Source organism: Parus major, chromosome 11 (assembly GCF_001522545.3).
Source record: "Parus major isolate Abel chromosome 11, Parus_major1.1, whole genome shotgun sequence".
NCBI classification, from domain to species: Eukaryota; Metazoa; Chordata; class Aves; order Passeriformes; family Paridae; genus Parus; species Parus major.
In genome coordinates this window covers 3,128,067-3,147,750 of record NC_031780.1, presented here as the reverse complement: position 1 = coordinate 3,147,750, position 19,684 = coordinate 3,128,067, and the positions used below count along the sequence as shown (strand labels likewise).

Sequence of the window (19,684 nt, the reverse complement as noted above, 5' to 3'; positions counted from 1 at the left end):
AAGATTGGAACCTGATAATTAATAATGCCTTATATAATATTAGAATAAGCTAAGGATGTAAGTGATTGGAAAAATATTAATTCTCTCTGAGTAATCTTTTAACTGTTCTTGGTGATCTTAGGAAAAATTGCAGTGAGAGAATCTAAAACAATTTTCTGAATCATGTTCTCTTGCAATGTTCTCACTGTGGATGATGGAGGTAACAATGCCCATAAAATCTGTTTACAGCAGGCAGGATTTCAGATGAATCAAAGAGCAGAAACTTTTAAGATCTGACTAAATCTGGAATGATTTTAAATTTAGAAGGAAGGGAATCCAGTAAATGCAAGTATGGAAGGCACCAGAACAGAAACCAAATGCAAGTACAGTGGTAGAAGTATTAGAGAAAAGGATCTGGAAATTCTAGGGAATTGATGATTGTCTTTTGTACAGCTGAAGAAGGCAGGTTTTTTCCCCTCAGTGTGTGTTATTACCAATTTACATGGAAAACACTGAAAATAATTAATCCTGCTGTTGCTGTTGAGGACTTGATGCAATTGCCATCTTTGGGCATTCCTTCTGAAGGAAAATTTCATAGTGCAGCAGCAAAAATGGAAATAAGATTTAAAAACCATATGGTCAAACATGGGAAATTCATAGTTAGTCTTTCATGATACTGTTGGCATGGCCGTTGTAAATCCAAATTTACAAAACAAATTCACAAAGACGGTGGCAATTCACAGTTCTGCTAACACTAGTGATAAAATGAAATTAATTCAGATTGTAAGAAAAGTGTTTCAGTGTTAGAGAGTAGATTTTTTTTCTCATTGTAAAGATGGGTAAGTGCTAGAGCAAGGAGTAGTGGAGACATGACATCCAGGGTCTGGGGGATTTTATAAACTTCAGAAATGCAGTCTCTTGTACACTCAAACTGCATTCTTAAATATTCTTGTTTGGGGTTTAGCAATGATCTCCTAGATCATTGTCCAGATTTGAGGAAAGATCAGTGACAGGGACAATATTCTCTAAATCAGGGCCTTAAACCAAGTGTTCAGTTCCTAAACTTGTAGCCACCCTTATCCCTTCAGCATGGACACCATTGCCACGGGGCTTCTCTTTCATTAAACTTTGCACTTGCTTTCATTAGGAAATCACCTTGTTCAAAAAAATTTGTGAGGTAATTGTAATAACAAAACCCAGTGAATGAACTTCATCAAAATGCTTTCTGTTTACCAAATGAAATACCTAAACATTTGCTCATTTCACAAATCAGTACCCTCCAAAAGAAATGAGTTTTCTGGGTGCTGACATGAGCCTTCCAACAGGTTTTGAAATTTTAAGATTTTCTCACGGTTGTAATTCTATTTTTCTTCTGATACACTTGTAAAAGTTCTTGTGGTTACTGTATGTTAGATGTAAGCTGGAAATGTGCTTCTGAATGTAATTGCAAACCCAAGTCTTCGTTAAAAAAACCAGAATTCCCAGGAATTGCACTGAAGCCTGTACACAAAGCAGCTTTGTGACCACAAGAGGATGCTAAAGGTCCTCTAAATATCTTTATTTAGTATGATGAAAAAATGGGGAAGAGTTAATGTAAGAAGTTATTGATAGACAAAAAAAAATAGAAACTTTTTCCGTTACTTTTTTGCTTATTTTCAACAATTACTTATTTTAACAGAAATATTATGTGTGAACAGTTCAAATGTTGCTGTTCTAACAATACATTCTGAAGTGCTCTAGCAGTAATTTAATAACGTATTTTAGCCCTCAACAGAAACTTTTTCTGCATCTGTGCTACTTCATCTTCCATTTTGCATTTTTTTGCTGTCTGCTCTTTCAGATGGCACATTCTTTACGTAATAGACAACCAAATTAAACACTTCCTTTTGTTTTTATCAATTTTGTTTGCTTAGAACTGATGTTACCTGCAGGAGATAGGATGTTATAGATAGGGAGATAACTTGGCATTAGAAGGATGTGGATTTTGTTTGCAGTTCTGCCTTCCTCTGCTTAGTTACAGCTTTGTACCTCTGTTTTTGTACCTATATCATATTATTTTATCTTTTGTCCTGTAGTGAACAGCTGAAATTCTTTTAAGTTTATAGCATATAAGAGCTTTAGAGCCCTCACATTTATTATAAAAATAAATAACCCCACTGGTACACAATTGCTATATTCACTTGCAGTTTATATTTTGTCTTCTATACAATTTATTTTGCAAGTTTAAAGTTTATGAGCTGCAATATTTTCTTTAAACATTTCTTATTTAGGTATCTAAATAACAGGTCAGGATTCCTGGAAAAGCTCCCTTTGTTGCTCTTGGTTTCATAACTGGGACAGACTAATGTGCAGTGGTTTCCAAGTTTTAAACTTGGGCCATTGCTGAAGGTTTTGAAAGCAGGAAAGAGTAGGAATTACATTATGTAAGGCTGTTATCTCGTAGGTTTTGGGAGTGTTGAATAAAACAGCCTGTTCTGAAGAGCAGAGCACATCTGTCTGTATGTTTGCACTGAGATGATTTTGTTGTAAGATAGTGGATGGTGAAACTTCTAAACTGAGACTGCTGCGTTGGCTTCATCCCTCCTCAAAGCAGAAAAATGTGGGAAATACTTCATAAAACTGGTGACAAGTGATTCAGTGATGGTGTTTTATATCTGTGTATGTATCTATGTAGCAATATAAATAAAATATCTGGATTTAGGAACACAAACATCCAAATCAATAGGTCTTGTTTTGGAGTGACAGTGATCAGTTTTGTATCAGCATCTCCTGATCCGAGTCTGGGATGTCTTCGGTGGAAGAAAAGCATCTGATTTGGAATGTGAGCAGTGGTTAAATGGAGTGGAAATCATTTGCTGAAGTTTCTGGGAATCTTGTTCTTTGATTTGAATTACAGTGTAATGCTCAGCAGATATTTGTTTGATGGCCATAAGAGTTTTGTTGATGCTCAATTTACTGTTTCTCATTCTGCAGAAATACTGGAAAATGTAAGACTAATACATAAACCAGTGTCTTTGCAACCCCGAGGGCTGATCAACAAAGGAAACTGGTGCTACATCAATGCTGTATCCTTCCCTGGGAAAAAATTAATGCTCTTAAGTTGATATTTTTATATTCTATCTGTCAGAGTTTTTCTGGATTGTTCTGGTAAGTATTTTATAAAAGTGCTTTGTTTTCCCAGATCCTGCTCCTGTGGTTAAAATGTTGAAGTGTAGCAGCCAGAAATCCAGGGGGATTTTGGATCATTGAACCTGGTGTGGATTGCAGGTTTCTCCTGCAATCCAGTTTGCAGTTTGTTACCTGTGTCATAATATTTCAGAACTGTGACTTCTCCTGACTGAAACCATTGTCATTTCTAGCAGTGTTTCCCCTTGCTCTGTGCATCCATTTGAATGGTTGTTTCTCTTTTGCACTTGAGGTAACTGTTCTTACACTCTGGCTTTGTTTTGCAGTTTTAAGTGGATCATTTGGGTTTGTGCTGAGCAGGTTGTCACTCTCGTATCATCTGTGGAAAGCTGCATTTAATTTGAATTAATCCTACTACAGTCTTACATATGGAAGATGAACTTGCTCTTAATTAATTGGAGTTGTATTCCCCTGCAAAAGTAACTTTTACCCTGAGGACAGAAAGCACCTTCCCTCGGTGCTATATTATGATAGTAATAAAAATATTAATAATTAAGAAAAATTGTTTCCCATGTCAGCAAGGCTGACTGCAGGTGACACTTGGGATACTTCAAGTGCTGGTACTACTAGTGAAAAATGTTAACACCAGTTTCAGGGCTGATCATGGCAGATCCTAATAAAGCATTTCTAGGCCAGTGACTGTGCCTTAAATAAAGCTTTTATTGTATATAGCCAGTTCTGCACTTGTTTGGTTATATACACTGTGTATCTTAGCTCCCATTTTTTCAATCCTGAAGTTTTACTTTGGAATTTAATACTCAGTTTTTGCACCCTGTAGGGATCAAATTAATCTCTCTCTCCAGCTGTTGAGATTGATCCCTGATGTTGTCATTTCACTTTCCCTCCAGTTTTTAGTGCATTTCCTCTGTTCATTGCTCTCACCAAGGTGTGATGTTTTTAAGAGTATTATTCTTCCAGCATATTGGAAGTTTCTGGAGTTTTCCAGGTTGCTCCAACTCTGTGCAGTGCAGAACGTCTCACAGCTCAGTGGGTTTTGCTTTGATTGCAGGTGTGACTCAGCACCTTTAAGTTTCAGCTGGTTTCTTCCATTCTTCTCAGAAAATGTATTCCAGGTTATCTCCTGCCGATTTTCAAATGGTTAATTCTCTAAAGTCTTTCCTGTGAAAGTTCTTTTCCTCTCCTGCTCCTGGATGAAATGTTTCCTTACCCATTAATTAAAGATTTTACCATGTTTAAAATGTCAGTTAAATCATTGCATGTTACAAGTTGCTGAGTTTTTTTAAAAATATAACTTCTGTACGTTATTGGTTAACATTGTGATAAAGCTTCATCCTCTTTTCCAGTTAAATTCTTGGATTGAGCTACCTAATAAAAATACAGCTCTGTTTTTCATATGGTTTTGTATATAATAGAATATTTGGTTAATACACAGATGCCATTTTCTGCATATTTCCTTAATACCACTGCATAGACCCTGCAAGCCTTGGTTGCTTGCCCTCCAATGTATCATTTAATGAAGTCCATTCCAATGTATTCCAAATCGCAGAGGCCGTGCACCTCCACACCAATGCTAGACAGTTTGTAAGTAGCTTGGGAAAAAAGGAATAAAACTCTGGGATCTGGCTAAAATCCGTAGAAATACCTAACAGTGGCTGTTGTTAGAAGCTGATATATATCCAGAAGTTTCTCATGTGTTTTTGGGTGGCACTTTGATAATGAACTTGATGTTTTGCAAGTGCTTGGCTTGTCAAGGAAGGTAATTCCTGTTGCCTTGGGAGTATCAGTTTTGTGTAGTGTTTCATGTGCAAAAATGAACTGTGAGAGGTGCAAGGACCAGCCCAACACCTGCAGTGATCAGGTGGATTTTTATGTCTGAACTTTACTCAGATTTCATGCTGATGTTCTTTGATTTCATTTTGCTTTGGCAGTCAGAATGACAATTATCTAATTTTATTATTTGTTCTTCTAAGTCTTAAATTGCTGCTCATGTCCAATTACTTCCCTTCTGTTTTCAGTGTTCGTTTAATGAATGAGTTCACTAATATGCCTGTACCTCCTAAAGCAAAGCAAGGTGAGTGGGAGCAGGGGCACAAAGCAGAAAATGGTGGGGAGAAGCCTTTAGGGTAAAGATCTGCATGGGGGGAGATGTTGCACCTTGAATTTTTTTCTTCTGTTTGGTGGACCAAGTGTACTAGTGCAATAGGGACAGTTTTTTGTTGAAGATCCACTTAATTATGAGGATGCCTTCCAAGAACATGCCCTTTCTAAAAAATCGATGCTCCCTGTATTTTCCTCCACTTCCTTCCTTACATTTTTCCAGCTGTTTATTTATCTGATTGCTCAATTCTGTTCCTTAAATCCTGAACACACTGATTTGGAACAATTTGAGGCCATAACAGATCCCTTACACAGCTGGAGATTGCCTGCAGGAATATTATCCTGGCTTCTGATTCCAGTGGGAAAACTTCAGATGTGTTTGATTTCTCCTAATACATATTTAGACTCAGTGATGATTATGGAGTGAGGAACAGCATATTTTTTTATGCAAATAAATTATCTTAAAGGTTTCAGTTGTTTAATCTTAATTTTAAACCAAGTCTGTTGTATTGTAAACTTGTAGAAACAAGCACATTCCTGAAACTATTCTTTATGTAACATGATAAGGAAATATCAGGAGGAGCTGGTTGTTCCAGTGATTTCCAAACAGTTCAGACATTTCTGTGGTTTCTTTCTGTAAAACAAATCTTACTGGCTTATGCAACTTATTTTACTTGTAGGTCATTTTCTTGTGTAGTTTTCAAGTGTAGTTCTGAGGTCTTGTCTTGCCATTAGGTGGAACATTCTGTCAGGCTGTTCTTGAGGTTTTTATTCTGCAGTGAGCAAAAGTGATCTGTTAGAATTGCAAATACACAATAGGTTTAAAGACAGTACAAAAGAAATTCTTTGAGTACAAAAGAAATGCAAAAATGCAAATAGCACTAGAAGTGTGGGGTTTTTTTTATTATAGCTGTTGATATTCTTGTTTATCTTCTTAGAACTTTTCCTGATTATCTGTAAGTTTATGCAGGAAAATATGTTTTAAAACAATATTTACAGTTAAGAGTTGTGGCTTATAGCTTCTGAGCTGAAGACCCCAAAATTACAATAAAACTATTAGTAAAAAAAAGTGCTGGACTCCAAAATTAGTGATGTTTGAAGAGACTGCTAAGGCATAATGTAAAAAAACCCTTTTATTTATTATTACTTAGATTAATTCTCTTTCATTTTGCAGCTTTAGGTGATAAAATAGTGAGAGACATCCGACCAGGAGCTGCCTTTGAACCAACCTACATTTACAGGCTCTTGACAGTTATAAAGTCAAGTCTGTCAGAAAAGGTGGGACTTCAAATCCTTGACTTGTGGAACTGCATTGCAGGGCAGTCCTTAAAACTCTGCAAAGCCAGACCTCAGGCTCTGCTCAAATGCCACTAAAATCAGCTCATTGAGAGTTCATGGTAATGAAACTCGATTGTCTTGGGACCTGAATTACAGGAAAATGTTAATTACAGGTTTGGCAGTTTGATATGTCAGAATAATGGGAAAATTACCGTTGGAATGGAACATCTCTTTTTATAAAGAAATTAGCAACTGATTTACATTTAAGAAATGAGCAGTTGTTCATTTTTATGAGGAATTCAGCTAAGACTGATTGAAGGTCCAGAAATGTCAAAATACCTGTTCAGTTTAAATTTCAATATAAAGAAAAGATAATAATTCAAAGCATCCTTTGATTTGGCCTTGGCTTGACAGCCATTTTTAATAGTGGTTGTAAAAGAAATGGGGGGACAAAATTCAACTCACATGTTAAATGGACTTTGTTTTGAGAAAGATGAAGAATTCTTGTAGCCATTGTGGAGCTGATGTGTGTGTTTACTGCTTAGCACAGAATGGGTTTAACTGGCTAAAAAAGAGTTTGTATTATAGTAAAATTTAAACTTTATTTGACATAACTTTAGACTGAGTAGTTGCTAAATTAATAGGAAAAAGCTGAATTTATTCAGTGTCATCAATTTTCTGTTAAAAGGAAGCCATGAAAATTCATTGAATTGACTGAAAAAATTATTTTGTTTAGGGCAGGCAAGAGGATGCTGAAGAATACTTGGGGTTTATCCTCAATGGACTACATGAAGAAATGCTGACCCTCAAGAAACTTCTCTCTCCACATAATGAAAGTTAGTGGATAAATTATTTAAAAATTCTTACTGACAAAGTTGGAAGATAATTTACTTTGAAAGAATTACTAGAATTTATATGCAGAGTTTAGTTTATGTTCAAGCTTTAGCTTGAACCCCCTTTACAAATAAAATCCTGCAAGCCTTAGCCAAGTAAGAATTCAGTTACCTAATTTCTCTGTAGCAGGGTAAATTTTTTAGAACATAAAGGCATACCATATTTTGTTCCTTAGCTGTGTGCAGTTTATAACCTCCTGACTTTGGCACTGGCTGGAAAAATATTTGCTAAGCCTTGGGTTCCCTGTAAAATACCTGTGCAGAAAAGGAGTTGTATTTAATAATGGCATAATTCTCTTTCCAGAATAACACTTGACTTTCTAATTTTCTACTCCATAAATTTACTACTAAAAATATACCAGACTTTGCTATTTACATACAGTCATCTGTATGTAAATAGAGAGCTGCCTTCTGTTAATACGTGGATGTGTCATGCTGGGAGCAAACCTGGAATATGCTTGTTCTCTTTAATTAAAACTATGACACATTAAAACATTTAATCCTCAAAAAAATCACTTGTTTAGGGGTTTTTGCCTTTTGTATTGGTTTTTTTTGCCTTTCAAATCCTTTATCTGCCTGGATGTCTTATCTGTCAAAAACCCCAATGTGTTTTTTTCCTTATGCCGTGAAGAAGTGTCGGTGTCCAACGGCCCCGAGGCTCAGAGTGTTCCCAAGGAGGAGGAGCAGGAGGAGCAGGGGGAAGGCAGCGAGGATGAGTGGGAGCAGGTGGGACCTCGCAACAAGTCCTCAGTCACCCGCCAGGCTGACTTTGTCCAGACTCCCATCACTGACATCTTTGGTGGTCACATAAGGTACAGTGCTTTTTCCTACAAGTTCTTGACTTGAGGTGGCTGAGTCTTTTTAAATGTCTTAAATGACCTGCCTTGTTCTGAGATCCCAACCCTGAACTGCATGTGGAGAAGGAGTTTGGAATATTTATGCTTTGAATATTGTCTAAGAATTCCAAAGCATTTTGGAGCTACCAAATTTTTATGACCTCTAAGGAGTCTCATGTCATGTTATAAATGAGGATACTGAGAGAGAACTCATTCTCACATTTACAGAGTTAAATCTTGACAGTAAAACAACTAATTAAAACATAAACTTGTGAATTTGAGGTTATTCAGACCCTTTGTGCTTCCCAGAGAAAGCTGTGTTTAATAGTAAAGAAATGTTAAATGCAAAAGAAATCTGGAAGAATGTAAATTGCTACAAGATGCTGCTGGAATGAAAAGAATGTGGGATATCACTTCTATGCAGGTCTGATATCAGACAAAGGCAGAAAGTAGAATCTGAAAGAATATTTTTTGGAAAGGAAGCCTCATGACTTGTTTGGAGAGATGTATAATTTAAAATGAAAGCAAAGTAAATACTTACTAAAAACATACAGCTAAACAAAACTGCTAGACTTGAAGAATTATTTTTAAATTGGAGACAGACACTTAATTGCTGGTGTTTGACTCTGTGTTGCCAGATATTCAGTCTAGAAGTGTGAATAATGTGGGCTAGTGCCTTCTGCCTTGGAAATGCTCTGAAATTATTTATTCTTCTGGGTTTTGAGCCAGACAGCTGGTAAATAAAATTATATTTTCCATAGAATTTGGCAGACAGATGTTTGTAGGTATTGATGGAGTCCTGCATTAATGGTCCACGTAGCCAAAGTGGTCTTAATACTCCAGATATATTTACCAGAATGTCACAATTGTTTAGATCTCTACATGATTCCATCATTTTTTACATTAAGAACACTGAGATGATGCAATTTTCTGTAGAAGTCCACAGAAAATGGTACAAAGTAATACTGGGAAAAGGCAAAAACTTGAACTGAGCAGCAGAACCACAGGATCCAATCCAACATCTGCTGGCACCACATCCACTTTATTTATTCACACCAGGGCACAACTCACCACAGAAACAGCATCCCATGGGATGTTGGAAAGCTTCATCCTCGGGGTGGAGATAGGAAGGACTGAATATAAAACTGCCAGTAGAATTCCACTGAATGAAAGCATCAGAAACTGGAAAAATCCAATGGGAAAAACAGTGGGGAAAAGATGATTTGAATTGGCATCTTTTGCACGGGGAAACTTCAGGCTTGGGAATTTTTAGACTGTCCTTGAGAAGCTTGAATCTATTAAATGTCTATTTAGGCATAATTACTTCAAAATCCCAACCTATAAAGTCTTTCTTAGCAACATGAGGCTTAAGTGGGAAAGTACAAAATTTTCCTGAGAATTCTTGCAGTGCTGAGTAATTTTTCATTGAAAATGTTGCATTTCCCCATGTCCAGCTGAGATTTGTAATTATTCTAGTAAGGGACATTGTTAGAGCGAAATCATTTTGCTGTTAAATCAATATCTGCATATATTGTGAAGAGTTGTTAAAATACAATTTCTGTTTTTTAAAATAAAGGTGCTGTTGTTTTTCATGCATTCTCTTCCCTCTAAAGGATATGTGTTTGCCAGTATTAAGCTGCACTGGCTTTCTGTTGGTGCTTAAGGGCTTTGCCTGAGTAAAAAGGACTCTTTTGATTATCCTAAACATTAAAATTAACCTGGACATTAACATTTCCTTCCTGACCTGGAAATATTCCAACATGGCCAAATGGTTCAGAGCTGTGTTAATTATAATTCTGGTTTCAATAGATGACAACATTATAATTTATATACGTGGATAAAGTCTGGATACAGAAAATGATGGGAAGAAAATCATCTGTCAGTGCCAATCCTCAGTGTAGCACAGTTTATATTTCCTATGGCAAGATTTAAGCAAACAATTTCAAATCACTCTGAAATTGGTCTTAGAAATGTGACTGAAAAAAATGTGTATTTTTACTGGACAATCTGGAATCAGCTGTGATTTTTACAGTAGAATACAGATAAGCACTGGCACTTTGCACTTGTAAAGAGCTGTTGGAAAACTAAACAAAAAGAGCCAGGAGGTGAATTTTTTTTTAAATGCTTGTCAAAATTTTCAGTCTTTTTCTTGAAACTTTGAATGCTTATCCAATAACTTTGCATAAATAAAACAATTCAATTACAATCCCATTCAGAATACTCTTAGTAGATGTTAAAATCATTTAAATTGGGGTTAATCATTAAAACTTGATGTTTAACCTTTATATTTATATGTGTTGCCTTGAATTAACTATAAATTGAGTTACTGGAGTAACTCATCCTTCCTTGAAAGTTTTGTCTGGTTGAAAATCCCACTTTATTACATTTTGATTTCTTTTTTCCTCCCCAGATCTGTTGTTTACCAGCAGAGTTCCAAGGAGTCTGCCACGCTGCAGCTTTTCTTCACCCTGCAGCTGGACATCCAGTCGGACAAGATCCGCACCGTGCAGGATGCCTTGGAAAGCTTGGTGGCAAGAGAGTCTGTGCAGGGATACACCACAAAAACCAAGCAAGAGGTGTGTTCTGTTCACCCCTTATCCACAGCCACGTGCTAAACTTTTAATTTAAAAGGGTTTTCACAGAGCTCTGGCTTTTACAAGGAGTTGTTGGAACACACTGTAACAAAAGAGGTACAAACCTTTTCAGAGTGTCCTGCAGCAGTGAAATGTCAGCTCTGAAACAAAGCCAGGCCTGTAAATAGCTGGGGTTTGAGTTGGTGTAGTATTTTATTGGGGATTTTAATGGAGAATATACTAAATTAGCAGGCTGAATTGTGGTAAAGATACATAATATTATGTTCAATATCATAACTTACTGATTCCTGGGGATTGCCAGATGCTGTTAGTAAAGGAGCAGCTCTACAGAGTAAATACTTTTTAATTTTACAAATAATAGATTATGGTAATAATTGCAGGAGAAAACAAGGAGGAGAAGCATGCCTTTGGTTTGGCAGTTTGAGAACTTGTGATAGAAGATAATAATTAAACTTCCCTCACTAAGGCCTTGCCTTGTTTGCTGTGGTGGGAGGTAGTAAAGGCATCTCTGGCGTGCAGGGATCTCTCACATGGGAATTCTGTGTGCACTCTTGGTACCTCTGGAATTGTAGCTGTTCCCTCTGACATTCATGTCTCTAAGTCCTCAAAATCCTCCAAGTGAGAACAAGATTAGATGAAGAATGCATGGTTGATTCCCTTGAAAAGCTAAAGACGAATTGCAGAAATTTGTTTACCTTGAATACCCAGAACATACATTTCTCCAGCTGTTTTCCATGTGAAAGAAACATTTGCAAGCTGATTGTGTTTTACCACAAAGATCTTGTTTTGTTTGCCATTCTTTTTCCTTTGTTTTTTACTGCAAATGGTTTGAAGTTTTTGACTGACAAACCAGTGCTGGGTTGGAAGAAATGGTGTTCAAATTAGGTGCTGCATGATATTTCAGAGTTTGGATGGAAGTACAAGCACCCACAGTGTCTTCTGGATTTTTTTTCAAAAGAAATTCAAAAGGAAATAGTTGGTTTTGTATTAAAATTGTAGTAAAAATTCTGAACAAATTGCCTGTAGAACCCTGGAAAGAGAAAATACTTCCTCCCCATGACTTTCTATTCAACACATAGGTTCTAGCAGAATCAAACCATGTATTGAAAAATAATAATGCTCATGGTTACCAATGAGGAGATTTTTCTCAATTAAAAGATAGAGAAAAACCTTAGGCAGTTCTTTTGAGAAAAATTTTTATGTCTTTATTTCTAGGAAGGCAAAATATTTTTGTTCTGCAATTCTGAGCTCGTCTCCTGGTTTCCAGGCAGAGATTTTGTGGATTGTTTGGTTATAATTATATAAAAATCACTATTTAGTAGAGAAAAGTGTGGTCATAACTCATGTTTTTCTCTTTGAATATACTGAGTTCTCCTTTGAAACAACATTAGGGTTGAAGATCCAGTGGGCTTTAAGTCACGAGCAAGCGTTTATCATAAATTAATACTGCAATAATTACAAATCTGGAGGGTTTGCTGCTAATGTATTTAAAATAAAATACTTATTCCTTATTTAAAGGAGGAATTTTGAGGGGGTAACAAAAAATGACAGATTTCTTCCTCTGGGTGTGTGTGTCAGGTGGAGATCAGTCGAAGGCTCACCTTAGAAAAGCTGCCCCCTGTTCTTGTTTTACACCTCAAACGCTTCGTGTATGAGAAAACAGGTGGATGTCAGAAGCTGATCAAGAATATTGAGTACACTGTTGATCTGGAAATCAGTAAAGGTAAAAGATTTATGAACACAATTTCCCTCTCTTCATAGGAAAGATAATATTTTATTTCCTACGAGTGTCTATGTTTTAATCTTCTCCCACACAAGATTTTGTCTTCATCGTTGTCTGAAAATTTGGTCATTTGGTTGAATATTTTTGTGGGTTTTTTGTGTTGGAAGCATAAATATTGGCACTTCCTAGACAATGGGCCAAATGAGAGCTTCCTGTGGATTGATGGAGTAAGGATATAGGCTGCTGAGGGCAAATATGGGAAGTGATCCTCTTGGATCTGTGCCCCTGTCTGTAGGAAACTGTTGCCAATATTGGATATTTTCAATCACAAATTTAATTCAGAGAAGGCCACATTGTTTCATTAATGAGTGGCTGGTGGAAGGAAACTGGTGTTTTATTGAGAATGCAGCCTGAAGGTAGACAATCCATAGTGCAGAGGTTAAACAAGGATCCTTTATTTAACAAGTATCCTAGGAGATACTGAGTTTAAATAGTGTGAGGTTGGAAATCGTCCAGCATCTGAAGTTTGCCAAAATAATGCCTTTTGTTTTGAGCTGACAGATGGACTATTAGCCAGCCAGTAGCTCAAACAGGAATAAATAAAATCAATGTATACTCATATCTCAGCTGAGATCTGGACCTTGTCAGGCAGTGCCTTTTTATTTTACTTAATATTTTATTTTGTAATTTTCCTTTTGGAATGTAAGCATGACTTGGAATCTAAAATTGGTTCTGTCATTGACAGCAGGAATGAAAGGGGGGAAATGGAATAGTCTGATCTACTCTGTCTTCTATTTCCCTTCATTTTTTGGTGGTATTTTTAAATCTTTCATAAACCACAGTGTTCGGCAAACCTGCAGATTCACTCCCTTGATTACCAGTTAGTAGAACCATGACCATTCTTGAAAGGCTGTGGAAGAAATTTCAGTTAAATATTCTCCTTTGTGATAGTGTTGGTTTCTCTGAAAAATAATTGATTCTCTTGATATGGAATTTCTAACATGTGACTGTTTTTCCTTCTCCAGAGCTACTGTCTCCTGGTGTGAAAAGTAAAATTTCAAAAGGCCAAAGAACCTACCGGCTCTTTGCAGGTATTTTATCCATGTGGTCCCTGTATTGCAAATGCAGATTCTGCATGGAATTACAGAAACACTGGGTTACATCAAGTGTTTTATTTTAAATTGCTTTGGGTGTGAAATTCTTGTGTTTAGTGGGGTTTGTTTGGAGTTGGGAGGTTTGGTGTGCTGGAGAAACACTGATTTGGACAAGGGCTGAGAGTGCCAGGACAAGGGGAATGACTGCAGTGCCACAGGGCAGGGTTAGATGGGATGTTGGGAGAAATCCTTCCCTGTGAGGGAGGGGAGCTGCCTGCTGTAAGGATGGGGTGGGACACAGGGACCTAAAGCAACTCCTTGGTTTTACAGCCAAATCCCAGGGCACTGTCCCAGTTTCCTTCACTTCTTCCAAATATTATTTGAGCCATACAAAGCGGAGATGTTCATCCCACCCAAGCCTCTGGATGTCACCCCGTGAGGACTGACATGGGCATTGACTGCAGGCAGCTGGAAAATCCCATTTTCCACTTCCCCATGGGCAAACCAGTCCCAGTCACCATCAGAACTGCCACCAGGGGAATATTTGGGATGAGGATTTGTCTCCTAGGACACATAGATACTTTCTTCCCTGGGAGGGTGGGCAGGCCCTGGCACAGGTTTCCAGAGCAGCTGTGGCTGCCCCTGGATCCCTGAAGTGTTCAAAGGCAGGTTGGATGGGACTTGGAGCTGCCTGGGATAGTGGCAGGAGTCCCATGGCAGGGAGTGGGATGAGATGAGCTTTAAGATCCCTTCCAGTTCCAAACCATTCCATGATCCTGTCTGTCCCACTTCCCCCTGCTCCCTTGGCCCAGAGCTGGGGCTGCCCAAGGCAGGGCGTGGAACAAGCCGAGCTTTAGCTGCCGTTCTCTGACCTGCACAGCCCAAACCTGGTGCAGCCCTAAACCCTGTTGTGGGGATCTCTGGGTACCATTTAACCCCTGTGTGTCCCCACAGTTGTGTACCACCACGGCAACAGCGCGACGGGCGGGCACTACACGACGGACGTGTTCCAGATCGGGCTGAACGGGTGGCTGCGCATCGATGACCAGGCTGTCAGGGTCATCCACCACTCACAGGTGGTCAAGGCGGCGCTGGAGCGCACAGCCTACCTGCTCTACTACCGCCAGGTGGACCTGCTGTGACCCCTGCCCCGTAGAACGCCAAGATCACTAACTTTTCCTCCTGTAAATGCTCTTCTGAGTGAATCTTTCTCTCTTTTTTGGGTTTTTTTTTTGGGTTTTTTTGGTGTTTTTTTTGTTTTTTTTTTTTTTTTCTGGGTTTTTTTCCCCCCTTTTTACTCATTCTTTCCTTTTTTTCTTTTTTTTTTTTGTCCCCTTGCAACTATGGGATAGAGAGATAAAGGAAGCTGCCGTTTGTGCACAACATAGTTTGTGTTGACTTTTGACTTTGCAGAATGAAGTCGCTCGGTTGGAAGCCTCGTGAATCACAAAAAAAAAAATATTAAAAAGAAATAAAGTTCATCCGAGTTAATGCTGAATCCTAAGATAATAAAAAGGGGATTTGCATTTAATTCCCACTTTCTAATTGCGTAGTAGAAGAAAACCCTGCACCAGCAACAGAACTTGTAGATTTCTGTGAAAATGTTTTATCTTTACTTCAGTAAAAAAAAGAAAAAAAAATTAAAAAAAAAAAATAATAAAAAGCTCTCTCTGCTTCCCCAATAGTTTTTTGATAAGTGGTAAAATATGAGCCGATGTGTATGAGATGGAAATGGTCCTTTGTGCTTCAAAACATGTACAAACTCCAGAGTTGCTGGTTCCTGATAGGAAGACACATTTTAATAATTGTGCGATGAGAAACTGCTTAAGTACACATTGCAGATCAAATATTTGGAGTTAAGATGTTAGTCTATATAGATGGGTGATTGTAACTTTATTGCTATTGAGAAATTTCAAACTGCATTTATGCTTCTGTGTACATGAAATTAAGAAAATGGGCAAAATAATTAAGATTGATATTTCTTTAAGTCTGCTTTGTTTAATTTTGCTGTCTGCTCTCCTACAATGTTGAGTTCCTAATTGTACACAGTTTAGTGATACCTAGAAGTATAAAGTTGTCGCCCATCAATAAAAGTCACAAAGTTGGTTTAAGGTGTGTGTGTTTGTGTGGGTTTTGTTTTTCCTCAAGTGTGAATCCTGCCCTTGGAAGCTCCAGCGGTTTCTGTGTAGCACTGCTCAAAGTGTAGGGAGCCTTCCCCAAATGAAGTGGAGAGGATTTTCCTTTGCTTTTACAGCTTTGTGAAACGTCAGAGATGTTCCTGTTTTGCATTCAGGTGGACCTGAGCTTGGAGTGGGGAGGGAAAGGGATGTGGCAGCCCCAGGGCTGAGCACTGAGCAGCCAGAAGGGGTGGAATTCCCTCTGTGTCCTCCTGCAAACCCTGCACTGTTGTTTCTGAAGCAGATGAGGTTTTGTTTGTCTCTTCTTCACCCAGCTGACATTGTCCTGCAGAACTTTTGCTTAAAATACTTCCTTGATCAGCTTCCTGTTCCTTTCTCTAAAAATCTCCCATATATTATTTAATTCTTTGATGATAGTGGTGTTTTGTCCTTGTCTCATCATGGGATGGTGGGAGCTCCCTGGCTTGTCCTGACTCTTCTGCTCTCTCATGTTGTGCCACACAGAGTTTGTGCCCAGAGCTCCAGCTGTAGGAAGGAGCATCCCAACCCTGTGGCTCTTTGGGATGCTCCTGTGCTGCTGAGGAAGTTTAATGATGCTCTGGAATTGTTTTGGGTGTCCAAATGTATTGTTACATTTTTGCTGCTTATGCTTTATTAGTATTTTCTGATTTACAGATGGTGACTCCACGTGATTTTGGTGACATTCTACCAATTCCAGAACAATTTTCTGTGCAAAACTCACCTGGATTTTGGCTGTTTGCAGGGAAAACCTCAGTTCCTGGAGCTGGGGCTGCTGAAGGATTGGTGCTCCCAGGGCATCCCTGTGCTGGGAATTGCCCCAGAGCTCCACTGGTGAGAACTTGGGGATTGGGAGATTGTTCCAAAACAGAAAGAAACCAGGTTTTGAACTTACTGTTCTCTGCTGTTTATTATTCACATCCTGTTTCTGAAACCTGGCTGAAGGGGTTTTCTGTACAGCAGAAATCCTGTTTTTAATTAGTCCTGTCCCTGTGTTGGGTATTTATTTAACTCTGTCTCCAGTGCATTGTGAAAAAGTGCATTTCTGATGGTGCAGGTTAACCTGAATAGTCCAGAGAAAACTTCAGGTGATCAATAATTAATATATTACCTAACAGAGGTTACATATGTTATTATTTTAAGAAATCACAATGAGCATTGTCTGTTTAAAAATCAAGTGTCGAAATTCTCTCAGTATGACTTGGAATTGTCTCAGTATCACTTAAAAGTGAATTTTTGCATTTTTTACTGAGGATATTACAAATGTATTTGTCACTAAAGTCCTTCTGCAGTGTATTAAAAGGGAAATAAAAGGATGTGGCAACAGTGATGTGGACACACAGCCACAATTTTTATTTTCTGTGTTAACACCTCTCATTGTTGCAAAACAAGGGGCTTGCTGTGGGTGTGATTATGTAAAAGAAAAACCCCAACACCCACGATGATACACCGTAAATCCGGTGGTTTACTGAAGTTTAAACCAGATTTTGAGAAATGGGGGTGGTTTTTTTTAATACACATTAAGACCTGAAGTTTTTGAAATGAGAAACTGGATGTGCAGATCCAAGGGGCTGTGGGGAAAACCTTGTGCCGTGAGCCAGATGTGCAGGGGAAGGGCTGGATGGGCTGGGGGAGGAGAATTATTAAAGCCATGAGGTGTTTGGGGCTGGGGGAAGGTGTTTTAAGGAGGAAACTGCTGTTTTCCACAATATCCTCTGGAGATGATGTCCCTTGGGGCTGGGCTGCAGCAGAGGGCAGTGCTGGGCTGGGCCAGGTCCAGGGGTCCAGCTCCAAGGCTGCTGCCAGGATGGATCCCGAGCTGTCAGCAGAGGGTTTATCTTTGTGCTCTAAATCTGCTGCTTTTCACTAGGAATGAAGAGTGAGCCTTGCACGTGCAGGGGATGCTCCCAACATGTTGGAGATTTGTGCAACTGGGGGTTTATTTTGAGCTGTCTTAATGACCCAAAGGATTTTTTGGAAATAATTTATATTGGTAAATAGCCAGGTGTGGTGGCTGCAATGCTGGTGATAGCAGTTCACCTTCTGGTCTGGGGTGAAATCCACAGAGATGGGTGCTGGGTTAGGAGTCCAGTTGCAGTCTGCAGATGTGACCAGGGAATGTGGGGAGCTATGGGAACAAGGCAAGAGGTTTTCATGGAATCCCAGACTGATTTGGGTTAGAGAGAACGTTAAAACTCATCCCACCCCCTGCCACGGGCAGGGACACCTTCCACTAGGCCAGTCTGCTCCAAGCCCTGGCCTTAAAGTCCTCCAGGGATGGGGCAGCCACAGCTTCTCTGGACACCCTGTGCCTCAGCACCTTCAGAGAGGGACTGTGTAGATTTCAGGTCACTTTTGACTTGTACTTAGTGCAGTCAGTGGTGCCCCTAAATTTTCTGAAACTGCTGCAGCTTGTGTTCTTATTTCACTGTTTTACAGCAGCTTTTTCCTGGTCACCAGTGAAACAGGACAGGTTTATGGGGAGTTGTTTTCTTGCTCATCATCAGTTGATGAAGCATTTGGGGAATGCTCTTTGGTATGAGAAGGTGAAGCTGTAGATGAGCCTGGGTGGTCAGTCCAGGCTACCCCAAAACAGGAGAGCAGCAAGAAAGAACAAATAGGGGCTCACAGTGCAAAGTAATAATTGTGTTTGGGAATAAATCCATCAGTGCTTGGCTTTCCCTCCTGGGATTTGGATCCCCACGCTGTTAATTCATCTGCTGGAGTGCATCGTGGTTGAAAGGGGCATCTCCACCCTGCTGGATGTGGCAGGGATTCCTTGGCTCCCTCAGGTAAAGACACAGCCCAGGCAGGAGAGGGATGATTTCCCCCAAACCTGAACGTGGCTGTCCTGTCAGGAGCACCTCAGGGCTCTCACAGTTTGTGATAGCAGACAAGTTCCTGCATGTTCCCTGCTGCCACCGGGTTCTCTTCCCTCTCTTCATCCCCTTGTGCTCCCTCTGCTCCAGAGCAGGAATCAAAGCAGGGAATCCCCTGCAGCTCTGTGCCTCTCCCCCATTCCTCACCCTGCCCTGCTCTGGGGCCAGCCCTGCCTGTGTGTCACCAGGAAATAAAGGCACATTATCTCCAGTGCAGATCAGGACTCGCTGTCTGCCTGGTCAATTAGGAGGGCATGGGGAAATCTGTGTCTCTTCCCATTCATTGGCTAGTCCATGAAAGGCCTCTCTGCTAATATATACTTATATATGCAGCCTGCTTTATGTGGCTTTTACCACATATGAAATGGAGACGTTATAATCAAGGCAGTAATAACGAGGAATGATTAAAAGTAACTTCTGATTGTTTTGGCTTTGGTGGAACATATGACCCCAAGCTGCTGACTCAAGACAAAATGAGGTGGGTAAAAATTCTTGTTCCAGGCTGTGCTCATCCCTGAGCACAACCAGGCCCTCTGTATGTCTTGTACAGTGAAACCATCCTGGTGTATATTAAAAAAATAGATTAAAAAATCAAATCTTTGTAAAGCAGCCAGGTTGATGGAGCAATCAGACAGCCCAAACCATCCTACAGGGATTCATTTCCCATAGGGATATTTGTGGAGATTACAAAATACCAAATTCCTCTGAGGTCTGGAAATTATTTGTATGTCGGTATGTGAGATTTAAAATGAGTTAATTCAGCTTTATGGTAATTGGAGTGAGCAGCACCTTCTGAAGGCTGTGAGTCAGGGCTGGGGGGCAGCGTGGTGTCGGGGTGGCAACCTGTGTGGGGGCACGAGGGTTCACTGTGTTGGGGTGAAATTCACTGTGTTTTGGGAAAATTAGGAACTGAGGGGGCTGCAGCATTTTTTAGCTAATTAAATAAGCCTACAGCAAACTCACAGATCCAGAGGGAATCATAAGAGCAAGGAAAAAAAAAAAAAAAAA

At 39.3% G+C, this 19,684-nt stretch overlaps 1 protein-coding gene across 1 annotated transcript in view; it reads left to right on the top strand.

The window, feature by feature from the left end:
- The window catches only part of USP10 (ubiquitin specific peptidase 10), a 46,506-nt gene extending 30,754 nt beyond the window's left edge, over nt 1–15,752 (top strand). The window contains exons 5-14 of the mRNA XM_015639944.3: nt 2,953–3,044; nt 4,598–4,707; nt 5,142–5,197; nt 6,398–6,501; nt 7,238–7,337; nt 8,026–8,206; nt 10,641–10,806; nt 12,403–12,547; nt 13,573–13,638; nt 14,596–15,752. Of these exons, the coding sequence (XP_015495430.1) occupies nt 2,953–3,044; nt 4,598–4,707; nt 5,142–5,197; nt 6,398–6,501; nt 7,238–7,337; nt 8,026–8,206; nt 10,641–10,806; nt 12,403–12,547; nt 13,573–13,638; nt 14,596–14,783 (1,208 nt within the window). The 3' untranslated portion in view covers nt 14,784–15,752. The remainder of the gene's footprint in view (nt 1–2,952; nt 3,045–4,597; nt 4,708–5,141; nt 5,198–6,397; nt 6,502–7,237; nt 7,338–8,025; nt 8,207–10,640; nt 10,807–12,402; nt 12,548–13,572; nt 13,639–14,595) is intronic.
- The last annotated feature ends 3,932 nt before the right edge of the window (nt 15,753–19,684 follow it).